The sequence below is a fragment of the Alosa alosa genome, chromosome 14 (assembly GCF_017589495.1).
Source record: "Alosa alosa isolate M-15738 ecotype Scorff River chromosome 14, AALO_Geno_1.1, whole genome shotgun sequence".
Taxonomy (NCBI): Eukaryota; Metazoa; Chordata; class Actinopteri; order Clupeiformes; family Clupeidae; genus Alosa; species Alosa alosa.
Window position 1 is genome coordinate 21,912,728 of NC_063202.1, and position 12,393 is coordinate 21,925,120.

General features: G+C 41.4%; 1 gene segment (V, D, J or C); it reads left to right on the forward strand.

Annotated features, from left to right (window-relative positions):
- Window positions 1-9,510: 9,510 nt before the first annotated feature.
- Window positions 9,511-11,006, forward strand: LOC125306950. The segment is given in 4 exon segments: window positions 9,511-9,577; window positions 10,270-10,593; window positions 10,833-10,952; window positions 10,999-11,006. Coding segments are annotated over 4 exon segments (519 nt in total).
- The last annotated feature ends 1,387 nt before the right edge of the window (window positions 11,007-12,393 follow it).

Genomic DNA, 12,393 nt, shown 5'->3' on the forward strand with positions numbered 1-12,393 from the left:
AAGACTTAGACAGAGCAGATGAATAACCACAAAAGAAACCAGTTATCTTACCCTCCTGCTGGAATTCGTAGAAAAACCAAGAAAAGACAAAAATACTGCTTGAAGAATTGGATGCCAAGGTTAAATGAGTTCTTTACTTTTCAGCACTTTGGCGATGTTAACAAAATGCGGAGTTCCAACTCTTTGCTTCTCAACGAAGTACGGACGACGAATCCTAACAATCAAGCATAACAGCAAAAAGCACAGAGCAGTAGAAGAAAAAAAGAAGAAGCAGCCCCGATCGTTTAGTTCGACCCCTATTTATACTAGGTGGACTTGACCTCCCCCACACATTCCTGAGACAAATCAATCCTATTTTCCCACGACAGTTTAGAACCTTCTAGAAGTTCCCACGATAGCTGGGAAAATTCTCACGATAGCTAATACATTCTAGAAGCCACTGATCTTAACCAACAATTTAAAATGACACACACTACTTCTCCGGGTTACATTTCGGAGATGCTACATTACATTCAGGTTTACAGATAGTTTCCAGAGGTTAACTCCGTTATCAACATGCAGGAGACTCCCGGAACTTCCGGGAGACTTGGGATGTCTGACAATGTGACACATTGCATTTAACAACATACACTTTTAGTCATCAAGAGAGATCGGTTACATTCTTACAGGTTACAAACGCTTATGGCATTAACTCTTCACAAGATGCAATCTGAATACATTCATTTAAACAGTTTAAGGCACTTTACCCATTTCACAGTTTGAGACATACAATTCTTTACATGCATAATTCCCTAGACTTTACATCAAGTATTCCTGAGGTCAGGGTAATCTGGTTCAGTAATCCAGCACATTGTTCAACATCTGTTCAGCACATTCATTCACTTCCACGCTTTCAGGTAAACTTAATTCAAGAGTAGGTTGCATTGGTTTAACATTACGATTCAATTCCTGGTCAGTTTCTTTCCTAATTTGCCTAATCATATTTTCTAGATCAGAGAGATTACCTTGATAGCTAGCGCTGAATGTAGCCTTTCTGCGTTTTCGCCTTGTAAGATGTATTGGTTTTGTGCTACCGCTCTGTGGTCCATACTGTTGGTGTTCAGGCAACACGTCAGGTTCAGTTTATGAAGTGTTGCTACAGCATAAAACTGGGTGTTTGTTATTTATGGGGGGAATCGGGGAGGGGGATTTTTTTTTGGGGGGGGAGGGGCACCTTTCCTGAGCAGCCTGATGAAATAGAGCCTTTGCTGGGCTTTTTTAACTGTGGCTGTGGTGTTATGAGTCCAGCTCAGGTCAGATGTAACCTGCAGTCCCAGGAATCTGTAGCTGTCAGCCCTCTCCACCTCAGTCCCTTTGATGATAAGAGGCTGTAGAGGGGGAGGTTTCTTACTGAAGTCCAGTACTATTTCTTTGGTCTTGTCAGTGTTTAGGATAAGGTCATTCTTCTCCCCGTAGACCAGTTTGGATCACTGCTGTTAAATCCAATCTGTGGTTTCTGTGACCTGCAGTCATTTATAAGCCATAACAAACACATATTGGGATTGAGCCATATTTCCATGTTGCCTCATAAATAATTGCAAGAACTTTAAGAAGAAGTTTAAGAGTACTTTCTACACACACAAATCTTTGGTTAAATTTCTACGTGTAGTTCAGTATGTCTCTGAAACACACAATGAAACAATTTAATCATGGACTTTCGACTTTTAGACAGATGTTTTTGCCCTAATGAAATGCAGAGCATTGATAACTAATTACAACAGCAGAAATGAGGATGAATAACACTGAGGAAACAGAACCGAAAAATTCCGCATTGGGTATCATATGAATCTCTACAGTAGTTGCAAAGAAATAGGATGCCTCGTCTGAGGCAGTAGTGTTTTTTTATAGTCAGATGGAAGACAGGGGCGCAGGAGATATTTTGAAAGTGAGGGGGACCAAATTGTGAACACAAACCCATAGTGAGATCAGATTTCCAGATATCAGATCGCCACCTCTGGCCCACTTTCGACCATCATATTTTAAACTTGCCAGAATATTAAGATAATACCATTGATTGTTTTCAAAATAGTTTTTGATAAAAAATGGTCAACACTGTGAGATGAGCACAATGCCAGATCTGCCCTCAGACCAGCTTCTTGCTATGTGCAATTCTACTTTTATTTATTTTTTTAGATTTATTTCACAGTACTTGGGCCAATGGTAGAATACTCTAAAAGCAACATGGGATGTTGATATTTTATGAAGCCATGAATGAACAAAAGTTCATCATGCCTAGTACTAGAATACACCTTGTGGTGCAACCTGGACACATCGTCAGTGATGCTCCCGGGGTCATAGGGTGTTTCGGGTCTTACATCAGACACCCGGGCGACCCAGCCGGGGGTAATCAGGCCCCGACTTGTGTCCAGGTAGCGCACTACGCCACGTGTCCCCCCTCTTTATCCAGAGCCACCGCGAATCTTTTTCAGCAGCTTCCAGGATGTTCTTGATGGCTCTTTGCCTGTGCAGTCCGCAAATCCCTAAGAGTCCCAGGACACGGTGTAAAGACTGGCCTGCGAAGCCCCTGCAGCCCACTTCAACAGGCTCACAGCGGGCCTTCCACCCATTCCTCCGACACTCAGCTACCAGGTCCGCGTACTTGGCCCTCTTCCTTTCCTGGGCTTCCTCCATCCGATCTTCCCAGGGGGACAGTTAGTTCCAGTAACACCACCTGCTTGCTTGCCGCGGACATCAAGACCATGTCCGGTCGGAGTGATGTGACTGCAATGGTGTCCGGGAATCTCAACTGTCTCCCTAGATCAACCAGGAGGTGCCAGTCTCTTGCTGTTGTGAGCAGGCCCCCTTGGGTCTTTTTGGGGGGCTGAGGCTTCTCACCTGCTCGGACAAAGGCAATTGCAGACTTGGTTGGATGATGCTGCTTGCTGATGTCAATGCCAATGCAGATGGTGTCTGCTACTGCCTTTAGGACCTGGTCATGGCGCCAACGAAAACGCCCATCTCCCAAGGCCTTGGAGCAGCAGCTGAGGATGAGCTCTAGTGATCCCCTTTTCTGGCAGAGTTGGCAAGCAGGTGAGTCCACCAGGCCCCAAGTGAACAGGTTGGCAGGGCTAGGGAGGACGTCATACACTGACTGGACCAAGCACTGGAAATGGTGTGGCCAATGGTAGAATACTCTAAAAGCAACATGGGATGTTGATATTTTATGAAGCCATGAATGAACAAAAGTTCATCATGCCTATGATCCAAACATACACGATCAAATAGTTAGGCCTACTGGGTAATAATTGCCTACCAGTAGGGCTATCAGTCCACCAGCAAGACATAGTTTAGATTTAACTCAATGAAATAAGACCTCTTCTTAATATCTTATTATATTGTTGGTTGGATTAATACTGTTGGCAAAGAAAAGTCATTTTCCTACACCATGGGTCTCCAACAATCGCTCTCAAGCTCATTCGCTTGCCGCCCCCTTCGATCTTATAGGCTGAAGCATAGGCTATACATTTAAACACAATTGTTGCCGTGACTCAAGGCATTCCAGCCTACAAATTTAATAAAAAGTAAATCATGCAATTAAACAATAGCTCAATGTAGGCTACATGGCTACGGAAAAAAGGTTTCCATTACAATGCAGCCCCTGTTCAATGAACGGCTGCCTTATCTCGCAATAAACAGCGGTGGATATCCCAACACTTTTTCAACTGCATGAAACGTAATAGTGAACAATCATATACCCCCAGATTTCAGTGCCCATCAGTCCCACCATTTAGCAATGTCATCAAACAGTCCAAAAGTAAATTAAATCGATGGTTCGGAGTAAAGTGCAAGGGACGTGCGTGTGCAGCCAGCGCTTCTCTCTTTGCTGTCGCTGTGCAGGCTGGTGCACAATTTCACACAATGAAAATGTAGTACATTATGTCATATATTATAACTCAGGCAGAAATGAATTCCAGCAGCTGTTTTTATTATTAGGCTGCAATCTCCCTTTGCTGTCCAAACAGTCTACAGCAACATTTTTTACTAAACGGACCGGACAACAGTTGTCATATTTCTGACGGACCGGTAGCAGGGACGTTGATAGTATTTTGTGAGAGGTGGTGCTGATCATATTACGGGGGTTTCGGGGGTGTCTCCCCGGGAAAATTTCGAAATTCTGGCTGTTAAATATACCCTTTTAACGCAGTTTGGAAGGGGCATACAAACTTTAACAGAGCAAGCAGGGCCCATTTTCTGTCTGACTCAGGTGACGTGAACATTGGCTACCTGCATGATATGGTTTTCACTTCACTGCTGCTTGACACTACTTTGCAAGGAGACATATTTCACGTTAACAGTGGAGATGTTAGCAAAACTATAGCGTTTGGTAAATGGAGATGCGGATCATCTCCCTAATTATTTTCTTTGCGCAACAGCTCACAATCCCACATTATGCACTCACTCCAGCGAGACGAGTGAAATAAGTGTAGGCCTATCTGTCATCGGCATCGCCATAGGCTATTTGCTACGATATAAGCTACTGTTAGGCCTACAACAAGTCGCGATTTATTAGGCTATCCAATCGCTATGCTGAATCCACTTCATTCACCTACCCACGGGTCAGTTTCACTTTCGCAAACATGCATACACATTGAATGAGCACTCATAGCCTACCACTTCCACCTAATGTTATGCCTCTATATTTTATGAATTAAGAAGTATTTATTGATCAGGAAAACATTTAGTTTATTTTTCTTTCGGTCCGCGGTTCCATAACACCATTCAGTTGTGTCGCAAATTAACACACAGAAGCACCGGGCATAATCTAGCCTAAATTCATGGCAATTTTTTTTAAATCCGAGGGCCCCCATTGGCTGAGGGCCCCTGTGCACGTGCACACTTGGCACAAGCCATGATCAGTCCCTGGTGTTTGTGCATGTTGTGTGTGTGCATGTATGTGTGTGTGCATGTGTAGTGTGTGTGTATGTGTGTGTGTGTGTGTGTGTGTGTGTGTTTATGTATGTGTACATATGTAATTACGTCACTTTTCAGAACCAATGAGAGAACTGAAGAGTGCTCGAAGGAAATTGTGAAGCCTTCCGCGCTGTTGGAAATATAACAATTGATTATAAACCCCTGTTAAACCTAATAAATCTGACTCCGTTCAGTATTAGAAAAGTTTTCGGTTCATTGTAACATTGGTATCCATAGTGGGTTGATACACCCACAATGCATATTGTTAAATGAGAATGCCTAACTCGTTTTCTTATGACACGCACTCAAGCTTAGGAATATATACTATAGGTCTCCTCCATCTGCCGATTAATTCGGGCGGTTCCTCAACAGAACACATGGTCTGGAAGTAGGTCAGAGGTTACATGCTGATCCGGACTGTGAAACTCACCAGCGTGTTAGACAGTCAAGCAAATTCCTATGCTACAGGGGGTCAGGCTGTGCTAGGTTTTCACGACCAATAGACCATCGTTGACAAACTGCCCACCGCTGTGTAATGCTTGGTCAGTTCATAATAACTTGCCATCTCCCAGGTGATTTAGTTTCTACGGCGGCGATAACTAATCCCAGTCGTCCATTATGCTAGTAACGTTACCTAAAATGCTACTCTGGACTATAAGTACAATAGAAAGACTATGCGGATCAGAACATAACAATTTATTTGTCAGGTACAAACTATTCATCCAATACATTATAGAAAGTACATCTAAATGAATAATGTGAAAGTTAAGAAAACAGGCTAAGAGAATACTAAGAAAATCATACGAGACAATCAGAGAAATGAACATACCTGGCTCAGAAGATGATGACTACACACCGTAGTGGTGCGGGAGGATCTGGATACAGAACTCCTGGAGCTTTGTGTGAATTATTCTTAAATAGGCTCCACATTTTATCTAAGTTTTAGATGACTATTTGCTTTGATAAAGATGAAGGGTCACCTGGTTGGAAATCACATGATCATTACTGTTCTGGGACTGAGACCAATTGCTTCCGTGAGACTCCCAAAGTTGAATCAATCAATACATGACAATGTATACATTAATTACATGTCCTGCTTCCTAGTTAGTTTCTCCTGTGAAAAAGGCAAAGGTTAGAGATATAATAAAAAGTTGTTGTAGCAGCAATATGTGACAATGGGCCCACAATGAGGTCATACCATCATGTGGTAGAGTAATTAATCAACAGTTCACATGATCAGGAGGTTGATCAGTCTGGGAACATTAGGACTCCTTACACATAAATAAAGCAAATCAGGGAACCACCTACTCTTTGCGATAAGTGCCATGGGATCTTTAACAACCATGGCGAGTCAGGACCTCAATTTAACATTCATGCAAAGGAAAACATCTCCTGCAGTACAGTGTCCCTGTCACTTCAATAGCACATTGGGATTGATATTTGTTTGGTGGCTTTTGGCCACGGGAAGAGTGCCACCTACTGGCCAGCCACCAACACCACTTCCAGCAGGAACCTACTCTTCCAAGGAGGTTTCTTATCCAAGTACTAACTAAGCCTGCTTAGCTTCAGTAATTCAGCAAAGTTAGGGTATCTGCTGGTCTGGCTGCTGGCTAAAAACAATAGATTTGTGTGTGTGTGTGTGTGTGTGTGTGTGTGTGTGTGTGTGTGTGTGTGTGTGTGTGTGTGTGTGTGTGTGTGTGTGTGTGTGTGTGTGTGTGTGTGTGTGTGTGTGTGTGTGTGTGTGTGTGTGTGTGTGTGTGTGTGTGTGTGTGCGCGCGCGCATGTGCATTTGGGGGCAGCCGTGGCCCACGTGGTTAGCACTCTGGACTTGTAACCGGAAGGTTGCTGGTTCGAGCCCCGACCAGTGGGCCGCGGCTGAAGTGTCCTTCAACAAGGCACCTAACCCCTCACTGCTCCCCGAGCGCCGCTGTTGAAGCAGGCAGCTCACTGCGCCGGGATTAGTGTGTACTTCACCTCACTGTGTGTTCACTGTGTGCTGTTTGTGTTTCACTAATTCACCGATTGGGTTAAATGCAGAGACCAAATTTCCCTCACAGAATCAAAAAAGTTTATATACTTATACTATACATATGTCTACTGTGTGTGTCATACGTATGATTACTGTGAATGTATGTGTGTGTGTGTGTGTAAATATCTGTTTATGCACATGTGTGCATATGGAATGGGTTAACATGACCCCTGGAGGCAAACTGACGCAAAAAATTATTCATCCTAGGCCCTACGGTTCTCAAGATATTCACAGAAAACTCTGTTGGTGTACGGTCACTAAATGTACATGTTTTGACTCCTGTGTTGCAGTTTTACAAAAAAGAAGATTTCAGTAAAGCACTCAAACTGGATTCAAGCCAACTGGGTCTTTCTTGTTAGCTATCTGTCTACATATACAGCTCACGTATTGTCAGGATCAGTTCCTGTTCTGTCTTGTCTTGTTCTCCCCGTCTAATGTTTTTCCGTCATGTCTGCTCCTCTTGTCTTCCTGTTTGCTTTGTTTACTTTCTGTGTCTTGTGCCATGTGCTGCTTTGTTTGTTTACCATGTATCTGTTCCATGTGCCTGTGTCTCCGCCCCTCACCTGATCCTTGTTAGTTTAATTATGGTTTCCACCTGAGTCTTGTTCCTTGTTCCCCTGTGCCCTGTTAACCCCTGTGTATTTAAACCCTCTGTCTCCCCTTAGTCCCCGGTCGGTCATTGATGTTGTTTCGTGGTTTGCTGTAGTGTTTAGTTATATTAAAGATTCCTGTTTGCGCTAAGTTTGCCTCGCCGCTACTTGCCTTGCACTCTGGTCCAGCTCTCTTAAGCCAACCATTACACGTATTAGCCAGGACAGAATAGTACACATAAATTAATTTATTGTATGGCCCCCCATGAACGAAAGTCCACGAAACTTGGCATGCATTCGGAGGGTGTCATAATGATCCTACACTTTCAATTTCGTGCCATTTTGACCATGTCAGCCAGAGATATTGTGATTACAACACCTATTTTTTGCTTTTTAATTTTTAACAAGGTTGTGCTATACATTAATTGAGTGGTAATGGGATGGGTTGACATGGCCCCTTAAGGCCAACATACAAAAAAAAGGTGGTCCTCCTATGCCCTAAGGTTCTTGAGATATTCACAGAAAACTGTGTCCGCCCTACCCTCCTTTCGGGGGTCCAGTCCAGCAGCGGGGCTACAGATTAAAACGAAAAGTCAGTGCACTCCGGTCTTTCAGTGTCCCGGGAATCCTTGACGGAAAATTGTCCGTGCGAAAAAGAAAAAAGAAAAATTTTACTTAACCCCCAGGAAGTAGATCACATTTCATTTATTATGACCGCCGCACATTGAATCGGCGGTCATAATAAATTAAATGTGATCTACTTCCTGGGGGTGCTATTTCATTGTCATTAGAATAAACATGCCAAAAAACACAGCAAAATGAAACACAACTCACAACTAAGTTTTAACCAATATAATTCAGAATGATGTAAAAATTATATTGCCACTTTGAAAGTTGCATTATTTTTTACATTGCAAGACCAAGTTGCATATTGGATAACCAATTGCAAAATGGTTTGTCATTTGAATTAGGTGATAAAAAAAACATTTCTATATGACATGGAATTCAAAACATCTTCAATGCAGATACACTGTAACAAAGGTCCTGTAATATAAAGTGTTACCAAGAAGTGCAAATACACTTCAATAACCAAGTTGACAAACTAGAATAAATATGGAGTGCCCATTATGATGAGCTGACCTACTGTACATGGTGGCCTGGCATCACTAACATACCAAATGAGCATTATACACATCACACAACTGTTACCATCCTGACATCCTGTCTGTTGGAAAGCAAGACACTTCACTAGCCATCTGCCCATGTCGACACCACTGGCACCAGATAAACTATGAGGACACGGCAGAGTCACTGTTCTAACATGTGAACTCATTAGGTATATGAATTCTCAGTATTTGAATGAGACAGCCTTACATAAAATGCATGGACCTATAGTAACAGGAAGTGAACTTGGTTGGTCCTTGACGTATTTTCCCTAATCCATCTCTTCCTCAACTCTCAATATAGAGTTTAATATAATATTTCAGTGAGAATGGTCTATTTGTCATGTTTTCTCTCTTAACCCATTTACTCCTAATATGCCTGCTAAAAACACCTATAGAATCCTATGGCATTCTAGACTAAATAACTTTATTTCCTGAGGGTTTTCTGAAAAAATACTAAGAATTCTCAACATCTACCAAAACCTTAATATCGAAGCCTCTGTACACCTAGAAACATGAAATAAAAGCATGCTGCGCTACGCAGCAACCAGCGGGAGACTCAATGCTGCGCTATGCAGCAACAAGCGGGAGATTGAATGTTGCGTCGTGCAGCATCCAGCACGAATGGGTTAATACTTTCTGTTTGAACTGCCTTAGATCGCTGCAGCACCAAGACTCAACAGGAAGTTACACTATGGTCTTTTATTATTGCTGTTGAAACGTGTTGTGTCTGCTTACATTTCACACACTGTATGCTTCACATAAGTGAACACACATCATGGAGTGTAAAGAACTTCATGTTAAAATCATCTTCAGCATTTTTATGGCAGTTTGGGATGTGGGAGGTAAGTACAGTATGATGGAATAGTCATGATACACATTTTATTAGCTGGACAATATTCTCATTATGAAAATGCTTCCTTTTAGATTTATAAAGCATTTGTGCTATGCATATTTCAGTAGTATGTGCAGTATGCAATAGTATTCATGAATTCACTTATGAATTTTACAAATAGTTTTAGTTATTCAAGATTTTCAGTGTCTTAATATATCATTATGTCCAGCTCCTGTAGAAACTGAGGGTGTCTCTCAGTCTACTCCAGTGATGAAGGCTAAGACCGGGACTGCTGCCACGTTGGAATGCTTTGTACCCCCAAAAAGAGTGAATGATCCTTTAGTTTGGTACAAGCAGAGTATTGGGCAGATGCCACTTGTGTTAGGGACAGCTCATCATTTTGTGTCTCCAATACTCTACGGTGAATTCAACAATAGCCGTTTCAGCATACACAAAGGATCTGGATTATCCCACCTGTCTAAATCAAACATTCAATTATCTGATGAAGCTTCTTACTACTGTGGAGTCAGGATTGTTTATGTTATTCACTTTGGAAATGGAACATATTTGTTTGTGGAAGGTAACCTCAATACATTTATTTACATACTTTTACTATCCGAATCACTGGTATATGGCATGATATAGAAATCGCAGTGAATGCTTCCAAAATAATATGATAATTGATCTTGAAATTCTTTTCAGAAAAAGATCAGCTGAGGTCCACAGATGTGATCCAGGTTGCACTATCAGGTCCAATTTACCCGGGTGATTCAGAGACACTGGAGTGTGTGGTGCTGGCTAACAGCACAACTGAAGATCTCAGAGTGTTCTGGTTCAGACCCGCTTCAGGAGGTTCCCATCCAGGGGTCATTTACACCAACAAGAGCTGGACTGGGCCGTGTGATGATCACTGTGTCTGCAGTCTCCCAAAGAAGGACGTCAACATCTCTGATGCTGGAACCTACTACTGTGGCATAGCGACAAGTGGACAAATACTGTTTGGCAATGGAACATCAATTGTGATTGGTAGGTTATTGTTAATTCAACCCTACTCAAAAATATAAACATAAACATATGTAACATATATAGGTGTAAAGTTGCTGCTCATTTACAGCGATTATTGGGTCTTTTTAAAGTTAAGGCTTTATATAGCCTTAAGAAAATGTATGTGTTTTTGTTAGTACTGTAAGGTATCGTCGCTTCATTACATCAAGTACATTTGTTTTTAATATTGTATTGACGTAGTTGCTCTTGTTCATTTACAGCTGATCCAGTAGACACTGTGCTGGTTGGTTTGGTTGTGGCTTTGGGTTGCTGTGTCGCATTGATGCTTTTTCTGGTTTGGTTGAATTGCCAGAGGAGAGTTACATGTGACACCTGTAAGAGTAAGTATCATGTTTGTGTGCTATTAGAGCTGCCATCTCTCTGCAGAGAGTTAAATATGACAACTGTAAAAGTAAGTATCATGTTCCCTCATGTTGTAATGTTGTTATAATACTAATTAGCTGTTTTCTGTGTCTGCTTGGTTGACAGTGAGAGACTTGCAGCTCGTTAGAGATGGCAGCTCTAATAGCACACAAAGAAGTGGCCAGGTAACATTACATTTAGTGCACTAGTTTAATTTTCAAATAGCAGACAATACTCCATTCATATGACTAATAGAATTTATGAAATGATTAGAATGGACGAATGAGTAGTGATGACAGTCACCATTTTTGTATTACTTTTGTCTTGTAAAATGCTTTTAAATGTTTACAATTTTACATGATTTACACATTTACAATTTTAGAGTTTTAAAATTGTAACGTACAATTTTACATGAGCAAAAGACATAATTTCTTTATTTAAGCTATGTTTTGTTTGTTAGTACCACATCCTAATATACTGTATAAACATTTACTTTATGTCTGTTCTTGTGTTGCCAGATGCATTTGGATGATGTGATATACACAATGGTGATTTACAACATCAAGACATTTAAGTCTCAGAGGAAGTGAACTCTGTAGTTTGTTTGGTGTATGTAGTCCATGTTTAATATTCTGTGACATTCTGGTATAATAACATGTTGTTGGCTGTTGTTTGTTGTCTGTCTATCTGATGAGCTGTATGGTGCAAGACGAATTTCAGAAAGGATCAATAAATATATATCTACCCATCTATCTATATCACTTTAATGTGATGTAAACAGGATGTGTATGATGAATGTGTGTCAACTATATTACAATGTATGTATATAATGTCATATATTTTCATGTCAAGCTTTTGGAGCAGTAGTGATGTTTGAATTTTACATTCAATAAAGATTATTAATTACCATGACTTGAGGCAACGCAAAAGCACTCTGCATCTTTACATGGACACTTATCATAAGACTCTGGGAAGTGACCACACTGACTTATAGAATCAAAGGCATTCCAGAGTTTCACTATTTGCTATGGTTTTGAATTGGAGCATGTGCTACCTTAACTAAGAGTCAGTGCTTGAAATCTGGGAATGAGCAGTTGAATAGCAGCAGCTGAATGAAGCCACGGCCACCTGCCGAAGTTCAGTAAATTCCACAAAAGGACGATTCTTTGTCGTGTGAAGTCATTTAACCCACGTCAGATGAGCGCCATATTGCTGATTCAAGAAGTCACAACACAACAATATGATGAGGACCCTTACTGAAGATTTGCAGAAAACTTGTGAGTGATTTGTGGGAAACAAATGAGTTCACTAGAAAATATTGCCAGAAGTTTGCAAATGTTGGCCACCACAGGCAAACTTCCAGCAAAGTTTTGGCAACAATGAGAAGTTTGCCACTATTGGCAAAATGTGTAAGGCCAG